The following is a 16,974-nucleotide window of genomic DNA, read 5'->3' as shown; positions in this document are numbered from 1 at the left end:
AAACTAAGTGTTAAGAACTTTGAAATCACCATTGTATTATCAATCCTATAAAAAATTGGCATACAAATTTTTAACTGAATAAATAAATTTATTATATCACTTGGAGCACCTTGGTTTTAAATAATTGAAACTGTAATAATAACTACAAGACTGAAATAACAATATACTTAAGACTACAAATTACAGATTGGTTTACAGTTTTAAAAGGGATCTGACTTGTGCTCTGGACAGAGCTGAATGCATACCTGTAAGAATAGACAAGGTTGTGCTTTTTCCTGCACCATTCTGTCCTAGAAGAATAGTGATCTGTCCCTTATATAAATTCAAAGACATGTTGTTTATTGCTACTTTGTCACCGAATTCCTGTGGAATAAAGAAAAGAATAACTTGGTATCTGTCACTATCAGTTAACAAATGATAAACACTTATATCCTTTATCCTTCAAGAAATACCATATCATAAACTCACAATGTAAAAAGATGATGCTGTGAACAAGGAATAATATTTGTAGGTGAACTAGTTTGTATACTAGTTGAAATAAAGGTGAAGTCTCAGTAGTATGTATATCTATCTAAATTTGGTAAGTAAAGTAGAGATTTCTCTGTATTCTATGTATGAACAATATCATGTAGTAATTATGGGCTTACTCAACTGTAGCAAGAGCTAGGGAGGCTCATAGAAGCTGCCACCAATGATCAGAAAAACTGATGCCATGATTTCAGTCAGAATTTTAGTGACTGATAAAAGTACATCCAGAAATTCTTGAGATTCCGAGGAGTCTGTTAACTCAAATACGGCTCATTATCTGTTTTGTTTTGTTTTGGCCAATGAACTAAGAACAGATTTTTATACTTTTAAAGGCTTGGTAAAACAAACAAACAAACCAAAAAAGAATATGTGACAGAAACTGTATGTGGCCCATGGAGCCTAAAACATTTATTCAGTCCTTTACAAAACATGTTTGACAACTCTTCTGACAGATCTCTTGGAAACTCCTACTATAGCTGATCCTTGAAAATGTGGGGGTTAATCTGCATGTAATTTATAGTCAACCTCTGTCTCTGCAGTTCCTCCTTATCTGTGATTCAACCAAACACGGATCATGTAGAAATGTAGTGTTTACTACTGGAAAATATCCACATAGAAGTGGACCCCTGCAGTTTAAGCCCATGTTATTCGAGAGTTAACAATCTCAGTCTGAAATTAGACAGCCTGTGGTTCTCAAGTACTCACCTAGGTGAATCTAAAATCTGCCTATGTGTCTATTTGTAAATTTCTCTCATTGGCAAATCTAAACTAGAAAAACAAAGATCAAGAGTATTTTGTGGAATACAGAAATACCCAGAACCCGAAAATGTAAAGAAGCAGGAAAAGATGACCTATAATGAGTAAACCAGCCAACTGAAATCAACCTAGAACTGACATACTTGTTAAAATGAGCAAACACATCAAAATGATTATTATATATGTATGCCACCCATTGAAAAAGTTACGATATAGAAGTTATTTTAAAAACAAACAAAATTTCTAGAGATGACTATAATTTCTAAAATGAAAATATACTTGATGGGATTTATAGCAGATTAGACACAAAAGAAAAAAAAGTTAATTTAAAGACACAGCAATAGAAACAAGAGAAAACAAACTGCAGAAATGATCATCTAAAAGAAAAAAGCAACATCAAGCTGAGATACAACTTCTAGTGGCATAATAAAGGTGTGTTAGTGTCCCTGAAGTGGTTTGGGACATAAAAATAACTGAACATATAACAGCCAAAAATTTTCCATATTTAATGACAATGATAAACCTACACATTCAAGAAGAACACTCAACGGAACCGAAGGACAAGAAGGAAACTACCCTCAAGGAACAACATCCTCAAATTGCACAAAGCACTACTAAAGAAATGCTTTGAAAAAAAGAACTACATATGTGGGGGAAAAAAGGTAAAAATTAAAGCAGACATTTCATTGGAATCAATGGGTGTACAAAAGATAAGTGAGTAGCATCTTTAAGCTAACATTCTATATCCAGTGACAATATCTTTCAAAAATGAAGGTAAAATAAAGATGTTAGACATAGAAATTCTGAAAGAATTAATCACTAGCAGACCTGCACAAAAAGAAATGTTAAAGCTAGTCTATCAGGAAGAAGGGAAATGATACCAGATGGAAATCTAGGTATAAACAAAGAAATGGATAGCACAGGAAATATTAACGACATTGGTAACTACATAGCTCTTTCTTTTCAAGTTTCTTAAAATATAAATGAAAAATTAAGCACAATGATAATGATATATTGCTGGTTTTGTAACACGTGTAAGTAAATGTTTAACAATAATAGCATGAAGTCTCTGAGTGTAAAAATATGAGTATACTACGTGAAATGGCGTAATATCATATGAAGACAGACTGTAGTAAGTTGTATAATATATCTAGTAGAAACCACTAAAATATAAAAACAAACTTTTATAGTTAATAGATAAAACTGAAATAAAGTGGAATCTCAGAAAAATAATTAATTGAAGAGAAAGCAGAAAAAAAGGAGAACAAAGAATATATGGTAGAAACAAAAATAAAATAGTAGAATAACTATAAACCATATCAATAAATCAATAAACACATTAAGTATAAATAATACAGACACACCAATTAAAAGGCAGAGATTATCAGACTGGATAAAAAGCATGAACTAAGCTTACATTTGTATATACATAGACAAAAAAAATGCCCCTTTAAATATAAAGACACAAATAGTTTAATAGCAAAAAATGAGGAAACTATATCAGGCAAACATGAACTAAAAGACAAGTGGAGTAAGCAGGCTCACCTGTGCACTTCAGCATCAGACTTATCCACAGACCCTGGGTCCATGCCCAACCATCTGCAGACTCTGGCACCAAGATTGCCTCCCTGTAAACCCAGGTGTCTGGCCTCCATATAGACCCTGCTACCTGGCTAATCCATGGATCCTGCCATCTCAGAGCAGGCACCAATAAAGAGCTTTCCCTGCTGATAAGGACTAGAAGAGTTTACTGCCTCTTCAAATTTGCTGAGAACAATGCAAAGCTATAAGAACCATGAATCAGGAAAACATGATACCACCAAAGGATCAAAATGAAACTCCACTCCAAATTGGTAGTAGTGTTAACAAATATATTTGCTGACACTGTTCAAAAAAAAACCCCCAAAACTTCCAGTAACCAAACCTAAAGACATGGAGATCTATAAACTCCCTGAAAAAGAATTCAAAATAATCATCATTAAAAAGCCCAGAGAGCTGTAAGAGAATGTGGATAGACTATGAAAAGAAACCAGGAAAACAATAAATGAATGAAATGTGAAGTTCAAGAAAAAGATAGAACCCATAAAGAAGAACCAAATGAAATTATGGAACTAAAGAATCTAATGATAATGACTCAATGGAAAATTCAATAGAGAGCATCAACAGGGGACTTGATCAAGCAGAACAATCAGCAAGCTTGAAGATAGGTAATTAAAAATTATCCAGTCTGAAGTACTAAAAGAAAAAAAATTTTTTTCAATAGTGAAAAAGCTTACAGAACATATGGAATATATGAAGAAAATCAGTTTATGCATTGTGGGAGTTCCAGAAGGAAAGAAGAGAGAGAAAGAGACACTAAGTTTATTTAAAAAAAAAAAAATCTCAGAAGGCATATGGACATCCAGATTTAAAGGCCCAAAACATCTCAAATAGGTTAAACATAAAGGTTTACACTGAGACATGTTAAAACTAAACTTTGACATTAAGACAAAGAGAATTTTGAAAGCAGCAAGAGAAAAGTGAATTGTCACTTACAAGGGAAATTATATGAGACCGTAAATGGATTCTTCAGTAGAAACCTTGAAGACCAGGAAAGTATTGGATGATACATTCAAAGTACTCCCTGCAAAACACTGCCAACCAAGAATACTATCCCTGACAAAAAATGTTCTTTATAAATAAAAGAGCGATAAAGACTTTCCCATGCAAACAAAAAGTGAGGGAGTTAATCACTACTAGAAATGTGCTTTAGCACCTTAGAGAGATCTTCAAGTCGAAACAAAAGGAGGATAAAGGGCAACACGGAAGCATATCAAAGTATAAATCTCACAGGTAAAGGTAAAAACAGAAGATCAATACAGAATAATGTAATACTGTAAGGGTGAAATATACTGTTTAACCTTACTATAAAAGCTAAAACACAAAAGTATTAAGAATAACTATAACCACAAAAAATGGTTAATGGCTACACTACATAGAAAGAAGTAAATTCAGACATATATATAATTTAAGGGTGTGGAGGAGTAAAAGTTTATAGAGTTTTTGGATGGAATTGAAATTGAGCTATCAGATTAAAATAGTAATAGCTGTAAGTTTTATGTTCATAGAAGATTGAGTCAGTAATTTAAAAAACTCCCCACAAAAAAGTTTAAGATAAGATGACTTCATAGGTGAATTGTACCATACATTTAAAGAAGAAGCAATGTGAATACTTCTTAAACTATTCCAAAAATAGAAGAATATGAAATGTAGTGTAAGTACCTGACAGTTATCTTTTTTTGATTGTAATATAATTTTTTTCGGTCTTCTAACAGTTAAAAGAATGTAGACATTTAAAAATATCCCCACTGACATGAAGATAAAATTGAGGTTTTTAGTCCTGGTACAAGCCAAATTTAAAAGAGAAATTAAAGAATCCAGTAGTATATTAACATTTTTTCACCCATTTATCATAAAGACAGTGTAAATACAAATTTAGTCTAAATGTACAGACTCTCAAGAATTAAGCTTTTGATTCTTGAGGCATCCATTTCAAAGACATCCATCTCGAACAAACATGTTGCCAATTGCACAACTAGATTAACAGCCAGGCCACCCCACACATGAAGTTCCATTATTAGAAAGTCTTGGTGACCTAACTGACCATTTGAATGACCCTGTGTTTCCCTTCCTACACTTTAATTTCTGCTGTTATGTTTTGAATTCACCATAAAGAGTGAGCCCATAAAACTCTAGATACCCCATCCTCAGCCCCAATAAAGGAAGAACTCCTGGTCCCTGCTGTCTCCTCTACCCACGATCACTGTGTGACCCCAGGTGTGCTATGTACTCTCCAGGACTGTGAGTAATAAACATTGTTTTTTCAGTCTCCTGATGGTTACTGCTGAGGTGTCTTCTTATGATTTAATAAGAACCACAAGGGAGGTCCAGCCACAACACTGACTCCATTTGGAGAAGCATCTGTCGGGGCTCACCACATGTAGTATGGGCTCAGGTGGCGCCCCCAAACATTCTTAGCTGATAGCATCACTAGCAACAGGCCAAGACTAACACAAAACAGTGGAACTCTTCCAAATTCAATTAATGAGGCCAGCGTTACCTTAATACCAAAATCAGGCATCTCAAGAAAAGTACAGGCCAATATCCCCGATGAATGTAGATGCAAAAATCCTCAAGAAAATTAGATAACTGAATTTACCAGCACACTAAAAGGATCATGTACAATGGCTAATGTGATTTATCCCTGGGACTCAAGGATGGTTCAACATAAGCAAATCATTCAACGTGATATATCACATTACTATAAATAAAGGGAAAAAAATTACACAATCACCTTAGGATTTATAGAAAACACATTTGACAAGAGGGAACATCCTTTCATGATAAAAATTCTTAACAAATTGGGTATAGAAGTAACTCAAAACAGTAAAGGCCCTACATAAAAAGGCCATAGTAAACATTTTCAATGGTGAAAAACTGAAAGCTTTTCCTCTAAGATCTGTAATAAGGCAAGAATATCCACTTTTGTCCCTTCTATTCTACATAGTACTGGGAATCCTGATTATAGCATTAGACAAGGACAAGAATTAAACAGCATCAAATCAGAAAGTAAGAAGTAAAGTAATTTTTATTGCTGATGACATAATCCTAGATTTAGAAAATCCTAAAGACTCCACACACACACAGACACACACAGACACACACACACACACACTTCTGTTAGAAATATGTGAATTCATCAAAGTTCTAGGATGCAAAATCAACATACAAAAATCATTATATTTCTATATACAAAAAATGAACTATCTGAAAAAGGAAAGTAAGAAAACACAGCATCAAAAACAATGAAGTTGTTAGGAATAAACTTAACCAAGAAACTTTAAAACTTGTATACTAAAAGCCATGATATACTGAGTAAAAAATTAAAGCAGATGCAAATAAGTAGAAAGACAACCTGTGTTAATTGATTGGGGGTATTAGTATTGTTAAAATGTCCATACTACCCAAATGGTCTACTGATTCAATACACTGCCTTTCAAAATCCCACTGGCATTTTTTACAAGAATAGAAAAAGCAATCCTAAAATTTATGTGGTATCACAAAAGACTCTGAATAGCCAAAGCAATTTTAAGCAAGAAAGACAAAGCTGGAAGCATCACACTCTTTGGCTTCAAAAAGCTGGAAGCATCACACTCTTTGGCTTCAAAATATATTACATAGCTACATCGATGAAACCAACATGGTGTTGGTATAAAAGCAGGCATATACCAATGGAACAGAACAGAGAACCCAGAAATAAACTCAAGTATATATGGTGAAAAGATCTTCAACAAGGATGCCAAGAATACACAATGGATAAAGGATAGTCTTTCCAACAAATGGTACTGGGAAAACTGGTTATCTACTTGCAAAACAATGAAATTGGGCCCTAGTTTTACACCATATACAAAAATTCACTCAAAATGGATTACAGACTTAAATGTAACACCAGAAACTAGAAAACTGTAGAAGAAAACATCAGCAAAACCTCTTGACCTTTGTCCTGGTAATAATTTCATGGATATGACACCAAAATCATAGGCAACAGAAGCAAAAATAGACAAGTGGAATTACATCAAACCAAAAAGTTGCTGCACATCAAAGGAACTAATCAACACAATGAAGAGGCATTTTGTGAAAAAGGAGAAAAATTTTGCAGGCTGCATATCTCATAAGTTTACATCTAAAATATGTAAGGATTCCTACCACTTAATAGCAAGAAAACAAGTAACAACTGAAAAACAGGCCAAAGAAATGAACAGATATTTCTCTGAAGAAAACATATAGGTATATGAAAAGATGCTCAAAATCACTAATCATCACAGAAATGCAAATAAACACCATGAAATATTACCTCACACCTGTTAGATGGCTATTATTATGATGAAAAATTATTATTATTGTTGAACAGTGTAAAGATAAGAAGTGTTAGTGAGGATACATAAAAAGGGAACCCTTATGCATTACTGGAGAAAATATAAATTGGTAAAGTCATTATGGAAAACAGTATGGATATTTCTCAAAAAATTAAAACTAGAACTACCATATGATCCAGTACTCCACTTCTGCATCTATATCCAAATGAAATAAAAGCATTGTCTCAATAATATCAACACACCCATGTTTACTGCAACATTATTCACAATAGCCAAGATATGGAAGGAAACCAAAAGTCCAGCCATGGATGTAAGGATAAAGAAATGTGGTATATAAATACATTGAACTATTAGCCTAAGAAAAGAAAAAAAATCCTGCCACTTGTGACAAAATGAGGACATTATGCTAACTGAAATAAGCCAGACACAAGACAAACACTGCCTGATATCACTAACATAAGGAGTCTAAAGTAGTCAAATTCATATAAGCAGAAAGTGGATGTGGTAACCAGTGGCTAGGAGGAGGGGAATATAAGAAGTATTAATTAAAGGCTATAGAGTTTCAATTACCCAAGATAAGTCCTAAATATCTACTGTACAAATCCTGTCTATAGTTAATAATACTGTCCTGTGTGCTAAATTTTGCTAAGACGGTTGATTTTATATTAAATGTGCTTATCACACACACAAATATTAATAATAAATAAAAAAGGGCAGGAGGAAATGTTTCAAGGTGATGAATATGTTACAGCATAGACGACATAGATGACATAGACATACCAAATTATATGCATTAAAAATATATAGCTTTTTGTGTTTTAATTTTGTATTTTAATCAAACCCCAAAAGAATGGTTTAAAGAAACACATGGATATTGCCTAGTTTTTTTTCCCCAAAATGATAAATTATACAAACATTCGAAAAGTGTTTGAACTTGCATTGGAACAAAACTGATAACTTGTAAGTCTTAGTGTTATTACAATAAAATGGAATCAGATAACAATAAAAAAAAAAAGGTAAGTGATGTGGCTGTATTAACATTAGTCAAAGTAGGTTTAAGAGTGAAGAATATTGCCAGAATAAAGAATATCATTTTGTAATCATAAAGAGATCAACTTTTCAGGAAGATGTAATATTCCTAAATGTTTATGTACCCAGTAACAGAGTTCAAAATATATGAGGCAACAAGTAACAGAACTACAAAGAGCAACAGAAAAAATGCATTTATTTCTGAAAGACTTCAATACTTTTCTCTCAATAATTGTTAGAATAGTTAGAATCAGTAAGGACATATAGAATATTTGAAGAGCTAACAACTAACTTGACTTAACTGACTTTTTTTTTATGACTCCATTAAACAGTAGCAAATTATACACTAATTTCAAATACTTATAACAGTTATCTAGATAGACCATAGTCTGAGTCCTAAAACCAGAATCAATAAATTTAAAAGAATTCAAGTCATACAGAGTGTCTTTCTTTGACCATAAGCAGAGTTAAATTAGAAATTAATAACAAAAAGATGTCTGAAAAATCCACCGAGTAATTGAAAAAGAAATAATACAAATTATATAAAAGCACTTCTGGAAAAGTGAAAAGGGGAAATACTTTCCAACTCACTCTGAGGCTAGCATTATCCAGATATCAAAACTAGAGAAACATCTCACAAGAAATGAAAATAGACTAATATCCATCATAAACCTAAATAAAAACATTCTAAACAAAATTTAAGAAACTGAATCCATTAAAATAGTTAATAGAGAGTTCCACTTCTGAGAAATAAAGAGCTCCACAGACCCACTCCCCAGTGAAACAAGAAAATCTGGTCAAAATTGAAAAACAAAACAAAGACAACCACTTAATGTCTCCAGAAACCGACCTAAGAGAATACAGCAAATGAAGAATAATTTATGTAAGAAAATTTAGTAAAACTTGGTAAGAATAGAAAGAGTTAGTATTATTTAACATTCAGTTGCTCTAGTTTGTCATCTAAGAACCATTCTAGTTTCCTTCTTTTCCTTCAATGTCCCCAGTTTCCTAGTATTTTCAGTTCTGTTGAAAATATCTTGGATTCATCCATTTCTCTTCATATATACTGCCACAACCTTGGTCTAATTATCATTATTTCTTAAAGAAAGTTAAGAATTATTTCTTTTGCCTTCCTTTTTCTACATTTCTCCTTCTCTACTCTTCACTTTCCAATACCCTGTTTTCCACATTGTAGCCAAAATGATCTTTAAAAAAAACATATATTCCTCCAGTGCTTTGAACCAATCAGTAGCTTCCCAATGAAGCCATTTACTATCATTTTGTTGGCCTCCAAATATACTGGTCTTCCCTCTGTTCCTCAAACACATGAAGGTCTTTCTCACCTCAGGGTTTTCAAACTTGTTATTTTCCTAACACGTGTGTTTTTCTCTAAGTTTTTTCAAACAATTGGCTCTTCTCATTCTTTAACATTATAGACATTTTTTTTATTGAGTTATAGTCACTTTACAATGTTGTGTCAAATTCCAGTGTAGAGCACAATTTTTCAGTTATACATGAACATACATACATTCATTGTCACATTCTCTTCTTCTCATTCTTTAGGTCTCAGTTCAAAGGACATCCCTTCAGAGAGGTTTTCCTTTAACTACGGTTAGTGTTATCCTTCCCAACCACACGCCCAGATGTTACTATTGCATCATCAAGTTTATTTTCTTCACAGGGTTTAAGTACAAAATTCATATACCACTTGTTGCAAGCCCATCAGAGGAAATTAAAAGCAAGCATAAAGGAGAGAGCAAATAAAATCATATTTGTAAAGCTATATCTATATTTATACATTCTATGAATGCCTCAAATTAGGACTTTATTAATTATGATTCTTTGTTAAGGATCTCATTTGTTTTCTTGGAATGTCTAGTTGCAAACAATTCTAATGCCAGAATATGGCTTTCAGTCATTGTAGGAAAAAGAGACCTTTGAAACAATACCTTGTACAAATTCTTGATCTGGATACCTGCCACCAAACTGGTAGGTTCAGGTTCAAAATACTTGTTTTGAGTTACTTCACAGTCTTTCACTTCTCCTTTGTTTCTTTCGATTCTTGGTTGGCCAAACCAGTATGAGCGCTACAAAGAAAGCCAAAAAATAATTACCAAAATGAGCATAAGAAATGAAGCACTCCATCTGAACAGACTGATAACAAGTAAGGCAACTGAGTCAGTGACGAAGACTTCCCTACAAAGAAAAGTCCAGAACCAGAAGAGTTCACTATTTGAATTCTACCAAACATTTAAATAAGAATTAACAACAATCTTTCTACAAGTCTTTCAAAAAGTACAAGAAGAGGTAACATTTCCTAATTCATTCAATGATCTCAGCATTATCCTGACACCAAAGCCAGACAAAGAGATCACAAAGATACTACAGACCAATACCTTTTATGAGTAAAGATGTAAAAATCTTCAACAAAATACTACCAAACTGAATCAAATAGCATACCAATAGCATTATACACCATGAAAAGTGTGACTTACCCTAGGAACACAGGAGTGGTTCAACATACGAAAGTCAGTCAATGTAATACATCACATTAATAAAACAAATGGGAAAAATACCCACGTGATCAGCTCAATTGATGCAAATAAAGCCTTTGACAAAGTGTTTTAAAGGCAAAGAAGAGAACTTTGTCAAAATGATAAGCGGCATTCATGAAGAAACCCACAGCTAACATCATACTCAATGGTGAAATACTGAAGGCTTTTCCTCTAATATCAGGAATAAGACAAGGATGCCTGCTTTCACCCTTGCTACTCATCACTGTACTGGGAGTTTCAGCCAGAACAAAAAGGTAGGAAAAAGAAATAAAAGGCATCCAAATTGGAAAGCAAGAAGTAAAACTAGCTATGTTTGAAGATGACAAGATCCTACTTATTAAGAAAAGCCCAAAGAATGCCCTCCCCCACATAATAGAAGAGATAATGAACAAATTCGGCAAAGATGCAAGATACAGGAGCAACCAAAGAGGTGAAAGACTTGCACACTGAAAACTATAAAACTTTGCTCTAATAATTTAAATAAGACATATAAATAGAAAATACATGAACTTAAAGACAGACAATATTTTAATATGGCAATATTAGTTCAAAAATGAACAGATTAAATGTAATCTCTATAAAAATTCAAATGACATTTCTGCAGAAATAGAAAAGCTGATCCTCAAGTTCATATGGAACTGCAAGAGGCCCCTGGTAGCTAAAACAATCTTGAAAAAGAACAAAGCTGGAATACTGAGACTTTCAGATTTCAAACTTTACTATAAAAGTACAAGAATCAAACCAGTGTGGTATTAGTATAAGGATAGACATGTAGGTTAATGGAATAAAATTAAGGGTCTAGAAATAAACCCATACATCTATGCCCAACTGATTTATACCAAATGTGCTAAGACCATTCAATGGGGCAAGAATAGTCTTTTCAGAGACTGTTGCTGGGACAACAGGATATCCACCTGCAAAAGACTGAAGCTGGACCCCCACCTCACACTGTATAAAAACAAAATAAATATTGTTCAATGATCTAAATTTAAGAGATAAAACAGAACTCTTAGAAGAAAACATAGGGGTAAATATTCATGACTTTTTATTTGACAATGGTCACCTAGATATGACACCAATTTCACAACCAACAAAAGAAAAATTGATCAACCTGGTTTTTTTTAATTGAGGTATAGTCAATTCAACCTGTCAGTTTCTGGTGTACAGCGCAATGTCCCAGTCATGCATTACATACGTTTATTAGGATAAACTAGCTTTAATCAAAATTAAAATTTTATGCATGAAAGGACACTATCAAGACAGTGAACAATGTCCTTTAAAAAAAAAGAGTGAAAAGACAACCCACAAAATGGAAGAAAATATTTGAATATTTACAAATCATATATCTGATAAGGGTCCAGTGTCTGAAATATGTAAAAAGACAAACAATCCAATTTAAAAATAGGCACAGGACTTGAACAGACATTTCTACAATAATATATACAAATGGCCAGCAAGCACGTGAAAATATATCAGCATGATTATTCACTAGGTAAATGCAAATCAAAACAACAAGATACCATCTTATACCCACAAGGGTATAATAAAAGAAAAAGAAACAGTTTGATGATCCTGAAAACATTAAACACAGAATTACCACCCCAAGGTATAGTCACAAATCCCACTCCTAGATACACAGTCCCTCCAAAATTGAAACAAGTATTCAAACAAACATTTATACACAAATATTAACAGCAGCACTACTCAATACCCCAAAGATGTCCTATATGTCCAACTATGGACTAACAGGTAGAAGAACTGCTCTTTATACATACACTGGAATATTATTCTACAATCAAAAAGAATGAAGTACTGATACATACTATAACATGGATAAACCTCAAAAACATTATGGTAAATGAAAGAAGCCAGACACAAATGATTACATATTGTATGATTCTATTTATAAGAAATAACCAGGAAAGGTAAATCCAAAAAGGAAGCTGGTCAGTGGTTGCTAGGGGCTTGTGATAGGGGAAAATGCGATGTGACTTCTCAATGGGTACATAATTTTCTTTTTGAGTGATGAAAACATTTTGAAAGTAGATATGTGCGTGTATATTATAAATGTACAAATACCACTGGTTTGTTCACTATAAAATGGTTAATTTTAAGTTATATGAATTTCATCTGAATTGAAAATTGAAACATGAAAAAATGAGGCACTTTAAGAATTAAAAACACTTTGGCCTGGTTTACTTTCTGAGATACAGAAAGCTGTGGCATACCTTTAGGGGTTATATATTGCAGCAGAATTCTGTATGATTTGAATTTCCAAGGTTTAGAAGAAAAACTCTGCATCTGTGGAAGGCTTAAGGGATATCAATAAATGGCTATAACATTTCATATGGATGGTATGCAAATGAAAATGATTCTGCACATGCCCTTTTGATTTGATTATAAACATCATGAAATAGGCTCATAAGGACTATGGTCTTTCATAATAACAGCAGCATTAGAACTCACCATAAGAAAAAAGTACCATGGCTTGGGCACGCCATACTTCCCTGGAAAGACGTTTTCTATATACCAGGTCGCAAGGCCATACAAGAAGGCATCAAGTAAAAGCATTCCCGACATATGGCCAAGGACGAGATTATCGTCAAGGCTGGCTGGTGTCCAAAGGTTATTCCACTTAACACCAATTCCTGAAATAGAAAGAAGATATATACCATAGATGACAGCTCTGTGACTGAAACAGCAAAGAAAGAAGTTGATACCCTAAATTTTGCCACTGTGAATTATCTATATATTGAGACCCTCAGGTCATCCAAGAAAGTGATGGAATATATAATAACATTGATATCCTCCCTCCTCCCTTCAAAACCTACCAACATAAATAGGGATGACTGAGACAAGGTCAATGGCTGAAACAAAAATAAACAGTAACAAAAGAGCTAAGAAAAAACCAGACCCATTAGAAGCTATCCGTCTACCTTTCCTGTCATGCTAAATTCCTATTGAAATAACCGTTAGGATATATACATTTGGAAAACTATTTAACAGCACTAGAGAAGGATGGTGACTACCAAGTGAAAGAGAAAAAGAAGTTTTGCTCATAGTACTGATGGAAAGGGAAAAAAATCTCACCAAAATAATACATGTAATCTTTTGTTCCTCTACTTTCTCTATTTCTGGACAGAGTGTAGCAGAACTGAAAAAGCATTAGGGCATCCAGTGAACTCCTAATTCAAAGAGGAGAGACATGAAGACAACAATGGCCCATGAAACCCATCCTTTCTTCAATTTTAGCCCTTCCTCTCCTATAGATCAGTACTAAGAGAAGAATATTCATGAACACTGTGTCTTTGAGAAAGCTGTAAGAAAAGGTAATTGTTTGAGAAAAAAGTGTTTAGTGGAATTAGAGGTAAGTATCAAAATGAAAGTCATTTTGAGAGGCCATGAATAGCAAATTAGAAACCATGGAAAAAGAGAATATAGAACACAAAAATCAGGAATTGTACCATAACTTGAGAAATTCTGCATCTCAAAATAAAATAGGAGTCCCTTCAAAACAAAATAAATAATATAGAAAAGAAATAATAACTGAATAATAAAATAACCTGACAAAAATAACTCAGAGAACTAAAAGTGTACATCCTGTTGCATATTAAGCCAATGGAAATCCCACCTCTAGATGAAGTCTATTAAATTTTTGAATGTTACATGTATAAAGTAAGAATGATGAAAGTATCCATAAAGAAATCATATGCATGACTGGATATTCACTGGGAGATTTTTGTTCATAGATGAGAAAATTAAGTATCTTAAACCCTCTTCATTAACCAATAAATGCAATGAAATTCCCAATAAATCCCAACAAGATTTTTCATAGAATTTGACAAAGTGACCCTAAAGTTTCAGTGGAAAAGAAGGTGGTACAAACAACTGAAGAATTACAAGGTATGGGGACAGGTCTAACAGATATTAAGACTCATTATAAAGCTATAGCAAGTAAAATCATTGTGGTATCAACACAAAAGAGACTAAAAAAGATCAACAGAATGAAAAAGATAACCAAAAAGATCCATGCACAAATGGAGACATGATGTAAAACAAAGGTGGAATGAGAAAGCAGTACAGAACAAACTATCCAATAAATGATTCTAATAGCTTTATTTTCATGTGAAAAATAAAATTAAGTTCTCACCTCGTAACAAATAGATATATCAACTCTATGCTTATTGCTAGTCAGATGTAAAAATTTAAAAATATTAAAGAAAATATATAATTATTATTTTTATGACTCTGGGTATGGATGGATTCCTTTAGAAGACCATTAAACTAAACATTTTTGGAAAAAAGATACCATAAACACAAATTAAAATGAGTCACAGCCTAAGGATAATTATTTACATTACCTACGACACTTAGAGGATTGAAATCCTTTTATGTAACAAGAAAGAATTCCTCTTCTTCCCCCAAATTAAAATATATTTAGATGCCATTTTTTTCACTTAGCAGAAAAGGTGAAATTATTTGATAGTGTAAAGGATGTAAAAATCTGAAATACTCCTCAATTTATGGCCCATTTATCCTTATCTTGTTTTGTGACCCAAGAATTCCAAAATGTAAATGTCATTTTGGAAAGGACGCCCTTTTCTAGACAGGAAGACAAGTAGGAAAGCAGCCTGCCCTCCCCCTTCTCCTAAGTAAGAAAAGAATGAAAATAAGGTACAGAGGACAGGTCCATGAATCCTACGTTTTCCTGTTTCAGGGAAATCCTGGAGAAACTTTCAGGTGGGATTGTGTAGAAATATCCAATACTGTACGATGGTGGCATTTGTATGGCAGAGTAAGGCAGAGGCAGCTAGATAAATGGGCCTGAAGTGATGCTACTGGCTCCTCATATCTTAAAAGTCACATTCAGAGCTTGCATAACTTTGCAAGTGTTTGTGAAGGCCAAAGAGTCTCAGAGAGGGCCAGACGAAGGCAAGGACCTGGGGGAAGAGATGAAGGCTACGCACGATAAGCTATCCAGAGCCATGTTTCTAACAGATGACGTACGAGTATCTTGTTCAACGTGAGCCATATATAAACAGTGACACTTCAGATTGTTAAGGGTCCATAATGCAGCTCAGGCTTCAGGCTAGGTACTCTACCATAGAGATAAAATATCCAATAGATTTGAGGTCCCCATTTCCCTCCATCATAAGAGAGCTCATTAATTTCCATTCCCCTCCATATCATCTTGAAGAGTCCAAGAAGGAAAGATGTCTCAAAGATTGACTAATTCAGAAGAACCTGAATAAATCACTGGATTAGACTTACATTACATTTATTTTCTTTAGCCCAGTAGTGTAGAGTTTGGAGGAAAAGTAGTTACAGGAAGCAAAGAAGCTAAATTTGCCTTTTACCTGAGAATAGTATATTATTGGAAAGGATGTAGAAAAACTCACGTGTTGTTGGTGGGAGAATAAACTGATCTACATTTTTTGAAGGTTACCATAATAGCAATCAAAATTAAGCTATGAATATCTTACTGGATACCATTTTTATATCTAGGAATTTATATTAGTATGCAGACCATATGAACTAATATATGCATACTATTGTGGGTAACAGTAAAAATAGGAAAACTCTTAAATGTGCAATCATAATCATAGAGAACTAGTTAATTAATTATAGTTCCCCTTTGCAATGGAATATTAAACAACCTCGTAGAAGAAAGTAGCATAACTTTATATGGGAAGAGGCCTAATAGATACCATTAGGTGAATAAAACAAGTTGTAGTATAGAAGGTTTAAAATTCTTTGCTCTTTGACAGTGTATCTAGGGTGTTTATTGAAGAGAGATGGGAAACTTTTCATTTTTCACACTTCTAATTTTTTACAGTTCACATAATTGCCTTTATAATAAAAAATCTGAGGATAAATAATTTTTATAACATTTTCTTACCTCCTCACCCACTGTCCCACCCACATTACCTTTCTACATTTCTAGGAATCAAATATCAAAGGCATATTTGCAAGGCAAACTCTTACTTTTTATTTCCAACTTGACCAGAAGTTTAATCCCCAGGGCCAATGCAACATTTGAGCTGAGACAGGCAGCCACCTTCCTGGTGAGAGTTATGTGTCCATAGTTTTGAGCAACGGAATTAAATGGAAAGAAACTGGCAAAATATAGGAAGCTTCCAGCAGAAGCAGCCATACGGGCTGCAAATAAGAAGGAAATTATAAGGTCAGTT

At 33.5% G+C, this 16,974-nt stretch overlaps 1 protein-coding gene across 1 annotated transcript in view; it reads right to left on the bottom strand.

Annotated features, from left to right (window-relative positions):
• Positions 1-16,974, bottom strand: part of LOC105098877 (phospholipid-transporting ATPase ABCA3) — a 123,230-nt gene that overhangs the window by 68,647 nt on the left and 37,609 nt on the right. Inside the window, exons 10-13 of the mRNA XM_064478510.1 lie at positions 16,769-16,942; positions 13,250-13,431; positions 10,178-10,315; positions 246-363 (exon numbers count right to left, since the gene is read on the bottom strand). Of these exons, the coding sequence (XP_064334580.1) occupies positions 246-363; positions 10,178-10,315; positions 13,250-13,431; positions 16,769-16,942 (612 nt within the window). The remainder of the gene's footprint in view (positions 1-245; positions 364-10,177; positions 10,316-13,249; positions 13,432-16,768; positions 16,943-16,974) is intronic.

Source organism: Camelus dromedarius, chromosome 24, assembly GCF_036321535.1.
Source record: "Camelus dromedarius isolate mCamDro1 chromosome 24, mCamDro1.pat, whole genome shotgun sequence".
NCBI classification, from domain to species: domain Eukaryota; kingdom Metazoa; phylum Chordata; class Mammalia; order Artiodactyla; family Camelidae; genus Camelus; species Camelus dromedarius.
The sequence above is the reverse complement of the archived record's forward strand: the minus strand, read 5'-3'. Positions and strand labels throughout refer to the sequence as shown.